This window comes from Branchiostoma lanceolatum, chromosome 5, assembly GCF_035083965.1.
Source record: "Branchiostoma lanceolatum isolate klBraLanc5 chromosome 5, klBraLanc5.hap2, whole genome shotgun sequence".
Lineage (NCBI taxonomy): Eukaryota > Metazoa > Chordata > Leptocardii > Amphioxiformes > Branchiostomatidae > Branchiostoma > Branchiostoma lanceolatum.
Genome location: NC_089726.1, coordinates 8,587,185 through 8,607,220, shown reverse-complemented (window position 1 = coordinate 8,607,220; position 20,036 = coordinate 8,587,185). Strand labels below are relative to the sequence as shown.

Here is a 20,036-nt window from a genome sequence, read left to right as displayed (position 1 = left end):
CCTTTGACTAAGAAAGTTCTCTGTCAAGTTTTATCCATTGATAAGGCTTTCGAAAATTAAGACACGTATCCACACAGTATACTACATTTACACTTTTATTGGAACAACATACAGTGAAAATAAACAACACTACAACTTGTTTACATGTATGTACATCGTGGTACGTCATGATAAAAAATCGAGGTCAAAAAAGATGTTACCGGCCTAGAATCACAGAGACTCTTTGAAAGATGAACTTGACATTGTTGTTGTGCCATCTGAATAAACTGTACACTGAAAATGTACCTTCCAACACTAACCAACAATCCGATTTTTTTCCGAAATAAAAGGCTATACCGACCACTCTAAAATTTAAGTTGAAGTCATGACAATAAAAGTGACTACATAACAATCGTATAATCTAAACATTTTGTAGTAGCTGTAGAGCACGGTCAAAATTTTCGGATATTTTTACTTTTTGACAACTTCGAATGAACCCTTATATTACTAACACCAATCTATATCAAACTTCCAACACTATGTCATTGTTTTCTACACTCTTATCTTACATATGTAAAACTTAGAACACTTCTGTCTTCTATAAGTCGTACCCTGCCTTAAAAGTTGTCAATTGTACACTAGCAGTAATTGGACGGTTCACTCTACTTGTGGCAATTGAAAGAACATGTCTGCGACTGCGACACGTAAATATTGTTACAACTCTAAGTTGTCTACAAATCTAAAGGAGGTCGACATGCTTTTAAACCTCTGCGGTCTACGGATAAAACTAACATGGCATCACCAAATAAACATGCAACCTGTAGCTTAGAACTTTGGTGACCTGTAATATAAATTTTTTCAGCTCTACTTTATAATTTTCCGCAATCGCTCAGGTGTACTTCTAGGGGTCCTTCTTTTTGTTCCATGCGTCAGATGGAACTAGAAGTAGAATGTCACCAGTAAAGCTGAAACTTTTGGTGACCCGTGTGACATATATTTTAGCTTTAGTCTTTACCTTAAGTGTTTCAGTTACCAACCTATAGTGGTTCAGTGGTTGTACTTCCAGTAGTCTTCAATCTCATGCCAGACGTTTACAGATGACACTACCATGGCATCACTAAAGACCTTTGTCATCATGGAAGACTTAACAGCTAAGGTCTTTACTGTAACCTATGGTAAATGCCTTTATCATCTACTTTAACTCTTTCCCGACAATCGTTCAGTCGTTCTCTTAGTATCTTCCTTTTCGCTATCGTGACAAGCGTTTACAAATGAGACTAAATAACAAAACTAAAGATTATAGCTAAGACATTCAGTAGCATCTGATATATTTCTCATGATGCTATACTGAAAATATTTTCCGATAATCTTCCTTCTCGTACCGTGCGTTTACATTAAAATGGCATCACCAAAGACGTTATGGCGGAAACCTTTATGTTTATATCCGAAAATAATTTCATCAGGTTGGTAGAACATAGAGTATTGGAGATTCTTTTTACACAACCGGTAATTCTCGCCTGCTAACGTTTCGATGTCTGTCAGACACCTTCATCAGAGCTACTTATAGCTGAGAGGCAGTACTCCAGTCAGAAGCTCTGATGAAGGTGTCTGACAGACATCGAAACGTTAGCAGGTGAGAATTATCGGTTGTGTAAAAAGAATCTCCAATACTCTTTATGTTTATACTTAAGATTTGATATTTTTCAATAATCGTTCAGAAACCGTTGTACTTCCAATAGTCTTCCTTCTCGTGCCAGGCGTTCCAGCAGTTCCGCTTGGAGGTGACGCACAGGTGCACGTTACAGGTGCCGCACTTCAGACAGCTGCGAGGGATGTGGGGCATGCGCGGTCGCTGCTCCTGCAGCAGGTGCCCGTACTGCTTGAAGTAGTCAGTGCGCACGCGCCGATTACATACCTGATGTAGAGAAGACAGAGACGTAATGTTAGCTCACAAAACAACAAAATCAGATGTTATAGTCAGATTTATTCATTTTATCATCCATACAAAAATAATGTTCGTGTAGATTCGCATGATACATGCATCAACATACATGCATTTAGTTAGCAAAACCTGGTGATATTGGTCTAAGAATATAAACATGTGATAACTTAACTCTTCTGCAACTTAACTCTTCTAAACTCTTTTGAAACTACAATAATAGCTTCTGAGGTGAATCAAAACTCTTCAATATAAAGAATAATGAGATTTTCATGATGATTTTGTGAAGGCGAATACCTCCCTAATGTCGTACTTTATATCAAGATCAAATGTCATGCACATTTGGTCTTTACGTATATATTTTCTAGCAACGTAACCCCTCCCAATGTTTCTTCACTTGAACCCTGTCATGAAAACAGCCAGGATAACTTGCTGCCCTTTACACCAGCAGGCACGCAATGATACGAACAACAACACCAAGAAAGGTCTAATATGATGTCCTTACTTTGCATTCCTTGTTCCTATCGAAGACGGGTTTGTGTCCGCCCAGGTTGCCCATCCTGCCCGGGTCTCCTGTACTCTTGGTGCCGAAGGACGAGAAACTGTCCGCCGTCCGCACACGGGAGCCCGCAGAACCTGGGGAACGTTGCAACGAAAATACTTAAAATCTTGAAAACTCGTATCATACCATACTGGCATACAGTAAGGTTCTGTGCGGGACTGAGCAGGAGGTGCCTTGGAGGTCTGATTTAGACCGAAAAGAATCCCATTGCCTTTGATATATAAAGCTTGACATAACCAAGAAGGAAATGTCTAAGGCATAAATGTTTAACATTATGGAAAACTGTACAACAAGAACTATACATTTAGCTATTCTTCTTGTCAATGGCCACTGTATTATGTATCTAGTAACGGCTATGTCCACAGAGCCCTCGCTAAGAAATAGAATGATTGTACTGCACCACCTTGTTACTATCTCAGTGATCTAAGCACTGCTCTGTCAATCTTTGAATTCAGTGTCACCTCCCCCCTGACCGGCGTGAGTTCCACGTTATCCTACCTGCTTCTGACGGCGGTTTGACCCCGATCTTTGGGAGCTGCCCGATGCTGCTGGGTCTGCTGCTCAGACTGCCCACGGTGCCCACCCGCCGGAGAGGGGCCGGGGACGGGAGGCCGTTAGCCAGGCTGCGCGGTCTCATGTGCAGCTCACCTGGGAAGTGCAAACGGTAAAACTAAGACCGCGGTAGGGCAAATTACACACAAACAACATTGTCATTGATTCTGGAAAACCCTCAGACATCGGCAACAGAGAGTGCACATCATTGCAGTTATACGTTAGACAATTCCAATGTATCTGAATGAGCAACACAGAGCTGCCCAAAGGACAATGTGGGAGAAGGGGTAAAAGCACAACACTGGATGCTTTTGGTAAACAAGAACTGTACTCTTTGATTGCAATGATGATGTCCGAAAAGCCTAATTTGGGAAATTAACGTTGGTTGATCGAAAATTGTCTATCAAACCTGCTGATAGTCTTTCTTCGTCGTTAGTGCAAAGAATGGGAACAATACCAATACATGTACATACGCATTTGTTCCCGCAAAACACATTTGACTCAACATCATGACGGTCGGATAGCAGTCTACAGCGTTAACACATACAGCATTTGTTGAGAGATAAATAAAACATACTTGTTTTGTATTCTCGAACAGCTTTCAGAATCGTGGTGATCGGTCCCAGCTTGAGTTTGAAGTCGTCTCTCAGCGTCTCCTTGTCGTACGCCAGGAGTGCTGCCCCGTTCACACTTTCTCTGAACAGTCTGCATGGAAGAAGTGGATGGAGGATATGAAATGAATGATTGGGGACACACAATTTTGCTCCATCAAGTATTATCATATTTGCCAATTGAAGAAGAATAGTGACTCAAATACCAAAAAGTACGTGATGAACAAAGCATACAACATTCATTTAGATACTATATTAATCTTTTGTTGATTGGTTTCAACCTGTTTTTTTACGTAACTATAATTTAATTATGTTGTTATTGTTCTTAATTATTTTGTTATTTCATGAGCAAAGGATTAATACAAGCACTTTCTGCTTCTTATCCAATGGTCATAAAATAAATGTGAATAAAATACAAGATTCATGTAAGGAATGATGTTAAGTAATTATATTAAGAAAAAGCGAACACAATAGGGGAAAAGGAATAATTCCGTATTTTTTGGGTGAAGAAGACCAGCCTTTCTATCCCTTCATTTTCCCTTTTCATGCGTGTTCTTAATGCTGTTAAGCATATATACATATAATGAAGTACAATCGTGCTTCCGGCAAATGATACAAATGTCCAATCTTGGTGGTAACCATGGTAACGTACCTATTGACGTCAGCCACCCCGACGCCTATCTCCTGCATGTTGGCTGTGAGCCAGGTCCTGACGTCATTAGCCGACCAGTCCTCCACCTTGGAGGGGAGAGTCGCCGCCTCGCCCTTAGCAACGTCCGTCCCTGGAGGGACAACAGTTCAGATAAATTCTACCGGTCACGTACCATCTCAACTATACCTTCAAGTAGAATGTACGCAATCATCATCATCATCCTCGCCGCTTTTCAGTTCACACTGAGGCAGGCCGTCATTGTTTTCCACCTTGATTTATTTACTGCCGCCCGCTGCACCCCCTCCCAGCTGCAGCCCATCTCAGCAAGGTCGCGCTGAATCTACGGAATATTCTAATTCAAAGTGTGTACAGATGAATTAACTAGCAAGTATACCGATAGAGTGTGCGACATGCATGTGTTCGGTAACTAGGCAACGTACGTGTCCGCCCCGGTGGTGAAGGAATAGGAGTTAGAGTATGTTTATTCTTTTTAATTGTCGATTTATCGTCCAATAAAATGTGTACAAGTAAATACATTGCAGACCTGTACAAAACATTTATCTCGCGACTGACACTGTGAAATATGCAACTTGGACATGTGCTTTACGATACTCAAACATGAGTGCGTACAATTTAATTAGCATAGACTACCGTACTGCCCCGAGAAATGGTTTCATCAATTACAAGATAAGTTAAGGTAACAGATACCGTAGCAACCGCGAATATCCGCGACAGCTCAAATACTAGTACACGGTACGTGTCTAACATCTTGATGCATGTTTATCCCATCTTTTTTATGCTAACAATGGCAGCACATTCAACAGGTGGCTTTCTTGTTTCTACTTTTGTAATATTGATGCCAAATCTTTGCTGGCTTACGGTTCCAATAGAGTTTATAACACCTGTAAAGGTACGTTTTCATTGAAGTACTTGTTCTGATGATATCACTTTGTAAGAATGAAATTGCTACGGAGATTTCACTGGTACGTGGCGTCTTGTTAATGTGTTGCACCATCAAAAACCTTTCTTGTAAAAACTTGCTCCTCGCGAATGGGGCGGAGTGTGATGTGTGATAAAATCTGGGCCCGCCTTCAACGTAGGCGATCGTAATTGTGTCTGGATGAGGCCGAACAATGGGCGATCCGGGGGTTTCTAAAGACCGGTGGGTTCCAGTTTCTAGTATATACAGAACGTACAGGGATAGTAAACAACACGCGCATGGTTCCTCGGCGTACTCTTACAGTCTTCGTCCTGGTAACGCATTGCGCACCGAGAAAAATACGCTGGTCAATGGCTTCTTAAAGAAAACAACTCACATCTTAGCAGCTTTCCGGCGTGCATGAGCTGTTTTCTCTCGTACTTAGTCACCATTTCGGGCAGCTTGATGGACACGGATGACCCCCGTGAGACGGACCTGTCCCCAAACCGTCCGCTGACGTGGCCATTTGGTACGGCGTTCGGTAGACCTAAACTCTTCTTGGACGCGTGACTCCCTCGGATATCCGACGGCACCATAGATTCTCGTAAGCTGGTGATGGGTTCTCGAGGTTTCCCATTCGTGGCCACGCTGTTGATAAATGGGAGAGATGACAAAAAATCATCATCATAGTCGATTGTGTACGTTCATGTAGTTTTGTTTAGGTGTAAACAAGGCGATAAACGCAACATCAAGATAAAGGGCCGCAGCTAGAGGTCGAATTTCGTGACCCTCCATCCAGCTGTGCATGTCAGCTAAGAAATCTTCTGTTTGCTAAACAGGAATTTGAGGGAACTCTTACTTCTCGCTCCCCCGAGTATGCAAAACAAAATAGCAACGTCGTTTAAGTTACTTTTACAACAGACACACTTGCACCGTGTTTACATTGTTCCCGCAGAGATTGGAAAATGTTACAAAGTCAACACCCGCAAACTCTCTCCAAGTGCACTGACAAAAAATTAACCAAGTTCAATGCTTTAATAGGTCGCCGTGATCATTTTCAACACCATCGTTAAACCTTAACAACAACCAAACAGGTTTTAAGGTTGAAACAAAAAAGGACAGGGGTCTAAAGAAAGTTTGCAAAACCTCACCTGTAAGTGCCTGGAGTTTTCGTGTTCGCATGGTGGTAGAAGGTACCGATCGTGGTTGGCACAAGTTTGACCATCTTTCTCTACATCCCACGACTCAGTAACGTTTAAGAAGACAAACAGCTGTGATGCGCGCGACTTCTCTTAGTCAAGACACGCGGCAACTTCCCCGTGCGGTCATCGGTTGTTCCATGGGCCGGATGAAGCAATGGAAGCGATCGCTGGGCTACTAACACATAAAGGCTTTACAACTGAAGCGACTGTAACGGGGTGTAATTGCAGAGGGTGTTTGGTTACGGGTGAGTCGCTGTCAGAGGGGGTCCTTTCAACCTCTCTCTATCCAGGCCTTTGATTGGTTGACTCGGGGGCAGCCGGGATAGTATAAGCTTTAACATTGGCCGTGTTTTGATAGTGTGACTTTCCAGCAAATGTATTTTCTTTGGGTAAAATCACTGTGGCAATGTTCTGTTGCGTTCATACGGTAACATTTTGATCTTTTTCATTTGAAAGCGTATTTTATGTCAGTGGAAGCAATTAAGCACCTTTATAAGATTTCAGGAAAAGGATAGAATCGACGAACAGAATGGCGTAGTGTGTTTGAACAATTACAATTAGATAATTGATTAACGAAAGCTTAAGATTGTTCAGAAATTAAATGACGGTGCCTTGTAGACTGAATGTAGCATATATTTCACAAGTAAGCGTAATGAAAGTCGTACTTAAGAATTCCGGAGGCGTGCGAGTGCTTCATGCTTTGGACAAAACACAATGTCACTGTTTGCGCGCTTCAGTAAGTATTAAAACGTTCCACATCTGATACGTCTTTTTGTTGACCCTGGCCACTCCGTTGTTAGTGACAACGCTTACAGGTGCAGTCGCCCAGAACATATATACAACTCGGCACGGAATGGACGGGCAAAACACGCGTAGCGACCATAGAATGTTGCACAGATAGCTACATTGTAGCTAGAACCAAAACATGTGCTACGCGTATGTAACGTAATACAGAAACGTTTAAATGGTGAAAGGGTGTAAGCTGCTAATAAATTGGTGCCCATTGTAATGTGGTTAGGTATGTTTTGATGGTAACTCTTTGAGATAAGATCTTTAAAAAGTACGTGCCTTATTTCTTACCAATTGTGCGGCAAAATGTTACGTTCAAGCACTTATGTCACGGGCATGCTAATGTCGCCAAGTGTTTCAGGCAGTTGCACAGGTATAGTTTTCAAAATGGACAATCCTTATCAAAAGAACAGTGATGCACGGCCGGTTTGCGACCAACAGCTTTTAAATATACTTTTATTAAGGTATATTTCCATGCTAGGACATAATTGATTCTTAGTGACTCCAGAAGGGAACATTATTTGTACCTCAAATAAAGACCAATGGTAACAGCCACCACAAGAAAGACATACGTAAAGTTATGTCATCATCAATGCGGTATATTGTACAAACAGCTACACCCTTGCTCAAAGGATGTAACGTTACAGTATTCAGCCATGCAGTATACGTAACCTATGGCACAACGTCTGGCATACACATACAGGGGGGAGCTCCACAAGTCGTACGGTTCTATTGCACACAACTATCAAATCAAATACAAGTATGACACAATATGGCAAAAATGAAAACATATCGTACTAGAGTCAATTCCACGTTACCGAGAGGGTGTTTGTTGCCTTTTGTTCTAACATTTGCAAAACCTTTGTAACAATTTAAGGGAGATAAGTGACTGTTTAGAACAATTTCCAACATTCATTTGATGTTCTAAATAGTTTCTGCTGTGTTCCAACATGTTAGACAAATTTCTAACATTGCACATGTTATTTGTATTATTTTCGAAACTGTTGGAAAATAGGTTGATCATTTGTTCCTACATGTTCCAACATTATAACAACATGGTATAACTGGGTCAGTGGGATGGGAACAGGGCAATTCACACATCCCTTCAAAGTATAGGGGATTAGGCCTGGGTGCCATGTATAGACACCTCAAGAGAAAGGTCCAGACGTGAAATCTAAAAATATACAGAGGCGGACAATAGAGTGCGATTAGCACCTACTTTTATGGGGGCAATAACCCAAATCTACCATTTGAAAAATGATGCAAATTGTTCCAACATGTTCGAACAGTGAAACAATCACATAGATGTTTGAAAATTGTTCTAAATAAAGAGATATTTGTGCAATTATTTTCCCAATAGTTCCAACATATATATATAAGTTCAAACATGTTCAAACTTTCATTCTTGATTGTTTGAACAATTTAGAACTATTTTGACTGGAATAGTCTTTTATCTAAAATTGTTTGAACTCACTAGCAATATTACCTGAAAACCCTCTCGGTGACATGGAATTGACTCTACCACATTTCCATAGCAAAACGTTATTATAATAGCTCTTTCCTTAGAGCTGCAGCATATAGAATATCTGGAAAGGTTCTTTGGCAAAGTTTCTCACAAATGCCAAAAAACAACAAAACTTTCTAACTAGAGGAAACATTTAAGAAAAATAAAGAAATATTGTTTCATGGCAGATGAAAACATCAGCAATGTTCAAACACAAGGTTTAACCTGCAGAATATGAAAAATTTGAATTACTTCTTCATGTAAAAAATTGATTGTAGAGCCAATTTTGTTTTTTGGCACATAGATGTCATGGATACATAGTCATATAGTAACATACAGAACATGTAAGCTGTAAGTAAATTTTGGGTCACAATGTTGACTTCATATTCCTACTACACCTATCCTTCATTGTTACTGTATGTTTCTGATTATTCTGGGACATGGTTATGCCACCTCTGAGAGACATGATGCCAAAAAGGGCAGAATAAATAAACATTGACACTTCCTCAAACATCACCAGCATAAAGGCAGCAAGAAACCCAACTATTACCAAAACATGTACTACAACTCAGGTTGTAGAATTGTAGATTTCATTTGTAAATGTATAACGGACATTGGTATTGGCTTTTTAAGTCTTGTAATGACTTTTGATCAAGAGAAGGAAGGCACTTTTCAAAAATTTCTTTTTGTAGAGGAAAATGTACAATGCGCTAGATGGAAATTACTGCTAATTCAATTCACTTTAGATGAAGTGAAAACTTACACTGTGTAAAGTTTAATTTTAGATTTCACCAAAAGTATACACATCAATGAAGAACAAACACTTTATCTATTCCCTAATGACACAAAGAGGGAATGTAAAATGATATCAACTACACACATCACAAGAGACACATGCAGATGTCAACAACACAAACTTTCTGTCCTTCTCGTTATGCTGTACAGCATAGTTTGACTATAAATAGTTAGAGCTGTTCTGAAACATAGCTCAGGAGGGAGTAGAGCGATCTATTGTCATTCAGAAGCATGCCTTTAACCTTTAACCTCCCTCTGATATAGGCCTTAATGATGTCATGAAATCTGTTGTTTTACATCAAAACAGTTCAAAATGTTTCTTAGTGGTTTGCCTTGAAGATAACAAAAACACAGACACACATGTGTAGCATTCATATCTCATTGATAATTGAGTTGTACATAGATATACAAAAACAAACTTCTACATGCTTACACATGTAGATCTCATGATCTGCAATTCGTATAGACTCATGATCTGCCAATGTGTAACTCAATAGCCAGCTAACTCCTTTGGCAAATTATTCACCCTTTTTGGCAAATATTGATCAATAGTTTTAATTTTCATCAATAGAACTCCTCTTCTGATGACCCACTGTCCCCCTCAGGCTTGGTGCCTGTCACAGAATAGTACACTTCTGTCATCAGCCTCTCAAAGGCGTCGTCAACGTTCTTGATGTCCGCCGCGGAGGTCTCGAAGAAGTGCAGGGATCTCTGCTTGGCAAAGTCCCTGGCTTCTCTGATGGGCACCGTCCTGATGTGGGACAGGTCGCACTTGTTCCCAACTGCAGGGGAAAGGGAGATAGGATATTCAATTTTTTCTTTAAAATGTCAGTGTGAGAATTACAAAATATATACAGACACACACACACACACCTACGCACACAGGCATGCACACACATACACACACACACACACACACACACACACAACAATGCACACACACAGATCTAGACACACAGACACACACATGTGCAGACACACAGACACACATACATGAACACACACACAGGCATACACACACAAACACACACATGCACACACAGACAAAAAGTAGCTAAAAACTGTGTCATCATTTCAATTTCACCTGACTGATTCAAGAAGATACTAGAATTTCTGATAAGCGAGGACAACTGTTTAGTAGAAAACTAGCATAATTCAGCTATTCTATATTATCTGTACACTCAAAAAGAAAGAAGCCCTTACCTAACATGACCATGATGCCCTGGTCATCGGCGTCCTCCTGTAGCTCCTTTAGTCTGTTCTGAGCATGCTCAAATGTTCCATGTCTGGTGATGTCATACACCAGGAAGGCCCCAACTGCTCCCCTGCAGCAGGCACTGATGATCGGCCTATAGAAGAGGTGACAAAATCATAGATTTTAGATTACTAACCAGAGGGTGGCCCTGTATAACATGGAGAGAAAACCTAGTTAAACACCTACGCCCCACATGGCCAAGAACTGCAAGACTAAGAAGAGACTGGAAAAACACCCAGGAATGATGAAGATGATGAACCATAAATAAGTTTTCAAGCACGTTCTGCTGTATAAATGTTGGATGAAAGACATTTGGAATTCAAGTGCATTCTTTATATCAATCTCCTGTGACTTGTACTTGTACACATACTTGGATACTTACATTAAGAAGACTGAAATTCGCTACCAAACATTTAGGGGGTGAGGAAAATTCTATGTAACTTAAAAACATTCAGATTGTTTGTGGTCAATTTCCTCTCACATGGCAAAGATCAGCATACCACACAATTGGTCATATGTAGACAGGTAGAAGTGGAAATATGAAAATAAAACAGCACACAAATTAAACAAAGCTACAAATCTTAAACTCAGGAGTTACATGCATCACGATAAAGATCATTCACAATTGTGGAGGTCTATCATTTTGATCAAGTTATTGATTCCTACACGAGTGTTGAGTGACAGCTGTGTGACTGACCTGTATCTGTCATCTCCTGCCGTGTCCCAGATTTGAGCCTTGATGGTTTTCCCTTCTATCTTCATCGTCTTCGTGGCAAACTCTATCCCAATTGTGGGCTTGCTACCTGAGTCATACCTGTTAAATGCAAATCTAGACAAAAGAACAAAAAATGTATAAATCTGCACCTTAAAACATAGTGGCCAGAAATATCTTAAATTACTATATACAAACATTAACAAATATCACAAAAATACATCACAAAAAAAGTCATACTTGCTATTTTCCTGTTTCCAAAATACTGTAGAAAATTAACTATTGTACCTACACATGTACTTGAATAGATTCATTGTGTTCACTATACTGACAATTACAAAGTCAATAACTTAAGCTTCAACAGACAAAGATTAGAATCAAAGATCAGAAAGCCTGCAGCAAACTTGGCATTACGTTGTTACCTTGAGAGAAGATTACTCTTGCCGACCCCTGAGTCTCCCACTATGACTATCTTGAAGGTGTGATCAGGCTCCGGTGGTGCTGGGTTCTCATAGTCAGCTGTCTCAGATTCTACATACAGAAGGTAAATGTACATCATTACCAATTGAAGTACATGAACTGATAAAATTGTTTTCATGCAAGAATTTCCAGCAGTGTTCATGCACAGTTGCTTATAAAACACAAGTCCAGGCTTATTGGCAAATGCAGAAATTGGTAAGTATGTCTAACCTGCTGGCTCCTCTGGACTCTGTACAGCTGAGTTGTCCCACTCAAGTCCCACTGCCTCATCCTCAGGCATTTCACCTGGAAGGAAAAAATACCATTTCATGTACATGTATGTAAGCATATGATATTGACATACACCTAGGGTTAAATTTTTGCCCTCCAAACTTGAACTCCCCAATATATTATGAATGCAGTTCAATGTGCAACAGCTACAGATCAGATCCAAGCACCCCATGTGGTGGCATGATGGCTGTGGTGGCACTGTGGCTTTGTTGTTAGGGTTGCTGACTCAAAGCATTGAGGTACTGAGTGTGAATCCCTGACATCCCGGGGGTCTATCCTGAGTGAATAAAATGAATCTGTCCGGATATGCAACTTATACCCTTCAGTAAAAACCTGGTGTGTTATGCCATGAGGCAATTTACCGGGTACTAGTATGCAATACAAACCAACATACCTTCCATGAAGTCCAGTGTGTCCAACACCTCCCCGACCTCCCCCAGGTCCACGTTGACAGGGCGGAAGTGTTCAGTGATTCCAGCCTGCAGAGGCTCTGGGGAGGCCACATCTAGTATCCTGGGAAGTTGTAATATAAGAAGATATATTCTAGCTGTGACTTCTTAAGAACATGTTTAAAAATCAAGATGCAAATAATGGCTATAAGTTGTAGAAAATGATTCCAGTTTGAAATCTCAACATAAACTCTTGAAGCTGTGAGGTCAGAAAGTAAAAAAAACACACATCATCATTGATCTGAAAAAATAATGTATACCATTAATTGTCAAAAAATGCTATATGTTTTTGTTTTGAAAATAATAAACTTACTCCACTATGTTTATATCCTCATTTGGTTACTGTGATGTAACAGAATTTTCTCCAATAGTTTGATGAGTAACAAACCATAAATGTACTAGCCAGTGAGTAAAAAACTTTCCCCTATGCCTCCTCACCTTCCATTGACCGCAGCTGCTGTCTGTAAGAAACATGCGGGGTCCTTCTCCTTCAGAACCATGCCTCCCAGCGCCACCACGCCGATCCCGTGATCCATCTTCTCCTGGTAACGCTCGATGTGCGTCTTCAACACCGACAGCTTCTCGTTGCGCTCGTGGTCAATCGTGTCCCCGAGGACCTGCTTCTTCTTCTGTAGCGTAGAGATGAGGGAGTCCAGCTCTACGAATAGTGACGACTTGTGACGGGAGGCGTTCTCCTGTAGATCAATGGAAAGTGGATTAATAGCTTCTCTAAGTGAGACTGTAATGCAATTATTTCATCATTAGCTGCAATAATGACATCTGAATCTTGTAAAACAGTGTTCTACTTGATGTTCTGCCATTTTGTTCGTTCATAGAAAACTAAAACATAGCTGTATCTATAGCAATTTAGCCTAAAACGTTACAACTGTGCGGTTTGTACATGTAGTTTGCAATAATCGAGTTCAAGGCTCTTTACTGAAAATTGATATTTTATCACTATGCTATCTGTCCATCAGTCTTCATTAGTTATGTTACTTAAGAACTTTGCTCCTTTGGGAATTTGCTTCAATACCAATGATACATTTTAACACAATTACGGAGCATATACCATTCTTAAGGGCAGCATCTCTACCATAGTCATTGTATCCTGTTCTGATTTAAAAGTTTGCAAAAAGAAAATGACAAAGGTTTGAAGATTCACAGAATAGTTGATTGCAAAGCTCAGCTAATTGTTTGAATAGCTTTGTCCTAGCTAGTCTCTACCAGACTCCTGAGGTTGCTGGAATAGTAGAAATTGGGCAAATAGACTGAATAATGAGAGAAGTTAGCCAGCCACAGTTACAGGAACCAGCCAAGGGAGTTTTGCAGAGATCTAGACTCGCTCTGTCCACCAGAAGTCCCAGTACTCACACAGACGAGCTGGTACATGGCCTGTAGCAGTTGTATTCCCTTCTCATAATCAGTGATCCTCCAGGCCAGGTTCTCTACACTGGTCCGTAGAATATCCTGTTGGATTGGGAATACAGTTTCTTAATGATAGTGCTTAAGGAAATAAGTGTAACAATGGCTAATAGTTTTGGCACTGAAAAATACATCTATTATTATGAGCTGTCATTACAAGCAAAATCGTGGTGATTACCCTAGACAGGCATGGTTATAGCATTAATTAGAATACACTGGTTATCTAGTACAGCTAGTCTAAGATATTTGACAAGAGATAAATAGCTAAAGACTACAGTCCTCTTATCACCCCCTCCTCCATTGGGAGTTTATACTGACTGCAGCACAGTCGTGGGACCTCCCAACACAAAAGAAAGAATGTATTGCCATAGGGCAGTTATGCCTGTTTGAAAATTACAGATAATCAACACATTACTTTGAACAGGGTTTCAAGTGTTTTGTTTTCTTTCTTCAATCACCTTCCGTGTGGGATTCTCAGTCGAGTGGCAAGTGCACAATTATATCCGTCATAATTCATCGCGACTAAACCGTATGTTCAGTTCTTTGTAATGGTAGTTAATTAAGTCAAGGAGGTTCTACATAAACATAAAATACACTGAATATCATGTTACCTTCATTTCCTGGTACATCTCGGGCAGTTCCACCACGGGGTGGGCGGAGTGCCTTCCGTCGGGCTCGGTGCACCGCGGGCAGATGATGGTCTCATCGGACACGCAGTACAGACTCAGCTTGTCCTCGGCGTGGTCCTGGCACTTCGGTGTCTTCGGCATCGTTCGGGTCAGCGGATCCACCAGGCGATGTTTCACGAAGGCCTTTCTGGAGTGCACCGCCGTCAGACACTTGTCGCAGAAGGACAACTCGCATGTCACGCACGTTTTCACGGCGTCTGCCGCTGGGCTTTTCTCGCAGACTTCGCAGGCTAGGTTCCCGTCCGAGCGAGCGGTGGCGGCTTCTACCCCCTTCACTCTTTCGATGATGTTTTGTAGGGTAAGGTTTGGGCACAGGCAGCCCAACCCCCTGTCGTCTAAAAACACCGCGTTCTTACACTCGGGACAGCTGAAACATCGGTCTGTTTCCTCAGACGATTCGGGGTTAACAGTCACCTTGCTTATCCCGGAGGAAGCTAGAAGATTGTAGGCACACTTACAGCACACACTGTGTCCACAGGGAAGGAGGAGCGGAGAGGAAAACAGGTTGTGACAGTACGGACAGGAAAGCTCGCGCTCTAGCGCCTCCATTTTGGAAGTTGATGTGTCAGCTGTCGGGTCAAAAGTTGCTTGTAAGTATAAACAGTAATGGGGGTGTCCGGAAAAACTAGTAAAGGTAAAAACCGCATTTTTTTTACAAATATGGAGCATTGAACTTCTATATTATAAACAATAAAGACAGCATTAGGTATAAATGATTTTCTTATTACACATTGAATAGAGTAACTGATTAGGCCTAATGTTTTGATAATAAACTGTTTCACCCATTGTCCATGAATGGTACAGTCCACAGTAGCAACATGGCCGCCCTGCAAAGAAGGTTACGGGAGCATAGTATCTGTACCATTTATGCAAATATTTCTTAATACTTATGCAAAATTATAATTTATTCTAATTACATATAAAGAATATATAACAAATAGTGTACAAACCTTAATGGAGAAAACATAGAAAAACCATGGAGAAACCTTGAGATTCATGGAGAATCCTTGAGATTCATGGAGAATCCTTGAGATTCATGGAGAAACCTTAAGAAACCTTGAGATTCATGGAAAAACCTTGAGATTCATGGAGAAACCTTTAGATTCATGGAGAAAACTTGAGATTCATGGAGAATCCTTGAAAAACCTTGAGATTCATGCAGAAACCTTGAGATTCATGGAGAAACCTTGAGATTCATGGAGAAACCTTGAGATTCATGAAGAAACCTTGAGAATCGTGGAGAAACCTTGAGAAACCTTGAGATTCATGCAGAAACCTTGAGAAACCTTGAGATTCATGGAGAAACCTTGAGATTCATGGAGAAACCTTGAGATTCATGGAGAAACCATGAGAATCGTGGAGAAACCTTGAGAAACCTTGAGATTCATGGAGAAACCTTGAGATTCGTGGAGAAACCTTGAGATTCATGGAGAATCCTTGAGAAAACTTGAGATTCATGGAGAAACCTTGAGATTCATGGAGAAACCTTAAGATTCATGGAGAATCCTTGAGAAACCTTGAGATTCATGGAGAAACCTTGAGATTCATGGAGAATCCTTGAGAAAACTTGAGATTTATGGAGAAACCTTGAGATTCATGGAGAAACCTTGAGATCCATGGAGAAACCTTGAGAAACCTTGAGATTCATGGAGAAACCTTGAGATTCGTGGAGAAACCTTGAGATTCATGGAGAATCCTTGAGAAAACTTGAGATTCATGGAGAAACCTTCAGATTCATGGAGAAACCTTGAGATCCATGGAAAAACCTTGAGAAACCTTGAGATTCATGGAGAAACCTTGAGATTCATGGAGAAACCTTGAGATTCATGGAGAAACCTTGAGATTCATGGAGAAACCTTGAGATTCATGGAGAAACCTTGAGATTCATGGAGAAACCTTGAGATTCATGGAGAAACCTTGAGATTCATGGAGAAACCTTGAGAATCGTGGACAAACCTTGAGAAACCTTGAGATTCATGGAGAATCTTTGAGAAACCTTGAGATTCATGGAGAAACCTTGAGATTCATGGAGAAACCTTGAGATTCATGGAGAAACCTTCAGAATCGTTGAAAATCGTGGAGAAACCTTGAGATTCATGGAGAAACCTTACGATTCGTGGAGAAACCTTGAGATTCATGGAGAATCCTTGAGAAAACTTGAGATTCATAAAGAAACCTTGAGATTCATGGAGAAACCTTGAGATTCATGGAGAGGCCTTGAGAAACCTTGAAATTCTTGGCGAAACCTTGAGATTCATGGAGAAACCTTGAGATTCATGGAGAAACCTTGAGAATCGTGGAGAAACCTTGAGAAACCTTGAGATTCATGGAGAAACCTTGAGATTCGTGGAGAAACCTTGAGATTCATGGAGAAGCTTTGAGAAACCTTGAGATTCATGGAGAAACCTTGAGATTCATGGAGAAACGTTGAGATTCATGGAGAAACGTTGAGAATCGTGAAGAAACCTGGAGAAACCTTGATATTCATGGAGAAACCTTGAGATTCGTAGAGAATCCTTGAGAAACCTTGAGATTCATGGAGAAACCTTGAGATTCATTGAGGAACCTTGAGATTCATGGAGAAGCTTGAGAAACCTTGAGATTCTTGGAGAAACCTTGAGATTCATGAAGAAACCTTGAGATTCATGGAGAAACCTTGAGATTCATGGAGAATCCTTGAGAAACCTTAAGATTCATGGAGAATCCTTGAGATTCATGGAGAAACCTTGAGATTCATGGAGAAACCTTGAGATTCATGGAGAATCCTTGAGAAACCTTAAGATTCATGGAGAATCCTTGAGATTCATGGAGAAAATTTTTGATTCATGGAGAAACCTTGAGATTCATGGAGAATCCTTGAGAAACCTTGAGATTCACGGAAAAACCTTGAGAAACCTTGAGATTCATGGAGAAACCTTGAGAAACCTTGAGATTCATGGAGAAATTTTGTGATTCGTGGAGAAAACTTGAGATTCATGGAGAATCCTTGAGAAAACTTGAGATTCATGGAGAAATCTTGAGATTCATGGAGAAACCTTGAGATTCATGGAGAAACCTTGAGATTCATGGAGAATCCTTGAGATTCATAGAGAATCAGTGAGAAACCTTGAGATTCATGGAGAATCCTTGAGATTCATGGAGAAACCTTGAGATTCATGGAGATACCTTGAGATTCATGGAAAACCTTGATAATCATGGAGAATCATTGAGAAACCTTGAGATTCATAGAGAAACCATGAGATTCATGGAGAAACCTTGAGATTCATGGAGAATCCTTGAGATTCATAGAGAATCCTTGGGAAAACTTGAGATTCATGGAGAAATCTTGAGATTCATGGAGAAGCCTTGAGATTCGTGGAGAAACCTTGAGATTCATGGAGAAACCTTGAGAAAACTTGAGATTCATGGAGAAACCTTGAGGTTCATGGAGAAACCTTGAGATTCATGGAGAAAACTTGAGAAATCTTGATATTCATGGAGAAACCTTGAGATTCATGGAGAAACCTTAACATTCATGGAGAAACCTTGAGATTCATGGAGAAACCATGAGATTCATGGAGAAACCTTGAGATTCATGGAGAAACCTTGAGATTCATGGAGAAACGTTGAGAATCGTGGAGAATCATGGAGAAATCTTGAGATTCATGGAGAAACCTTGAGATTCATGGAGAAACCTTGAGATTCATGGAGAAACCTTGAGATTCATGGAGAATCCTTGAGATTCATGGAGAATCCTTGAGATTCATGGAGAAACCTTGAGATTCATGGAGAAACCTTGAGAATCGTGGAGAAACCTTGAGATTAATAAAGAATCCTTGAGAAACCTTGAGATTCATGGAGAAACCTTGAGACTCATGGAGAAACCTTGAGAATCGTGGAGAATCTTTGAGAAACCTTGAGATTCATGGAGAAACCTTGAGAAACCTTGAGATTCATGGAGCAACCTTGAGAAACCTTGAGATTCATGGAGAAACCTTGAGATTCATAGAGAAACCTTGAGATTCATGGAGAAACCTTGAGATTCATGGAGAATCCTTGAGATTCATAGAGAATCCTTGGGAAAACTTGAGATTCATGGAGAAATCTTGAGATTCATTGAGAAACCTTGAGATTCGTGGAGAAACCTTGAGATTCATGGAGAAACCTTGAGAAAACTTGAGATTCATGGAGAAACCTTGAGCTTCATGGAGAAACCTTGAGATTCATGGAGAAACCTTGAGAATCGTGGAGAAACCTTGAGAAACCTTGTTATTCATGGAGAATCTTTGAGAAACCTTGATATTCATGGAGAAACCTTGAGATTCATGGAGAAACCTTGAGATTCATGGAGAAACGTTGATAATCGTGGAGAAAACTTGAGAAACCTTGAGATTCATGGAGAAACCTTGAGATTCATGGAGAAACCTTGAGATTCATGGAGAAACCTTGAGATTCATGGAGAAACCTTGAGAAACCTTGAGATTCATGGAGAAACCTTGAGATTCATAAAGAAACCTTGAGATTCGTGGAGAAACCTTTAGATTCATGGAGAAACCTTGAGAAACCTTAAGATTCATGGAGAATCCTTGAGATTCATGGAGAAACCTTGAGATTCATGGAGAAACCTTGAGATTCATGGAGAATCCTTGAGAAACCTTGAGATTCATGGAGAAACCTTGAGAAACCTTGAGATTCATGGAGAAACCTTGAGAAACCTTGAGATTCATGGAGAAACCTTGAGATTCGTGGAGAAAACTCGAGATTCATGGAGAATCCTTGAGAAAACTTGAGATTTATGGAGAAATCTTGAGATTCATGGAGAAACCTTGAGATTCATGGAGAAACCTTGAGATTCATGGAGAATGCTTGAGAATCGTGGAGAATCTTTGAGAAACCTTGAGATTCATGGAGAATCTTTGAGAAACCTTGAGATTCATGGAGAAACCTTGAGATTCACAGAGAAACCTTGAGATTCATGGAGAAACCTTGAGATTCATGGAGAAACCTTGAGATTCATGGAGAAACCTTGAGAAACCTTGAGATTCATGGAGCAACCTTGAGAAGCCTTGAGATTCATGGAGAAACCTTGAGATTCATAGAGAAACCATGAGATTCATGGAGAAACCTTGAGATTCATGGAGAATCCTTGAGATTCATAGAGAATCCTTGGGAAAACTTGAGATTCATGGAGAAATCTTGAGATTCATGGAGAAGCCTTGAGATTCGTGGAGAAACCTTGAGATTCATGGAGAAACCTTGAGAAAACTTGAGATTCA

The 20,036-nt window shown here is 40.4% G+C and overlaps 3 protein-coding genes across 4 annotated transcripts in view; 1 reads left to right on the top strand and 2 right to left on the bottom strand.

Annotated features, from left to right (window-relative positions):
- Positions 1-1,633: 1,633 nt before the first annotated feature.
- On the bottom strand, positions 1,634-6,671 carry LOC136434835 (uncharacterized). Its single transcript, XM_066427908.1, has 7 exons — positions 6,366-6,671; positions 5,612-5,862; positions 4,296-4,425; positions 3,610-3,737; positions 2,979-3,128; positions 2,424-2,554; positions 1,634-1,894 (listed from the first exon to the last, which is right to left on the bottom strand). The coding sequence occupies exons 1-7, from the start codon at positions 6,437-6,439 to the stop codon at positions 1,694-1,696; spliced, it is 1,065 nt and encodes a 354-aa protein (XP_066284005.1). The 5' UTR covers positions 6,440-6,671; the 3' UTR covers positions 1,634-1,693.
- Positions 6,672-8,915: 2,244 nt separating this feature from the next.
- LOC136434830 (uncharacterized) lies at positions 8,916-15,330 on the bottom strand. The gene is made up of 9 exons (XM_066427902.1): positions 14,704-15,330; positions 14,042-14,137; positions 13,109-13,365; positions 12,616-12,734; positions 12,162-12,236; positions 11,894-12,002; positions 11,457-11,588; positions 10,708-10,853; positions 8,916-10,286 (listed from the first exon to the last, which is right to left on the bottom strand). The coding sequence occupies exons 1-9, from the start codon at positions 15,328-15,330 to the stop codon at positions 10,069-10,071; spliced, it is 1,779 nt and encodes a 592-aa protein (XP_066283999.1). The 3' UTR covers positions 8,916-10,068.
- Positions 15,272-20,036, top strand: part of LOC136434833 (quinone oxidoreductase-like protein 2 homolog) — a 25,836-nt gene continuing 21,071 nt past the window's right edge. Inside the window, exon 1 of one of the 2 annotated variants that reach the window (XM_066427907.1) lies at positions 15,272-15,371. Coding sequence is in view for 1 of the 2 variants with exons in the window: in XM_066427906.1 (XP_066284003.1) it covers positions 15,573-15,619 (47 nt within the window). In the remaining variant the exon portion in view is untranslated. Of the gene's footprint in view, positions 15,372-15,542; positions 15,620-20,036 lie in introns of those variants that run through there. The other variant, XM_066427906.1, reaches the window with a different exon arrangement.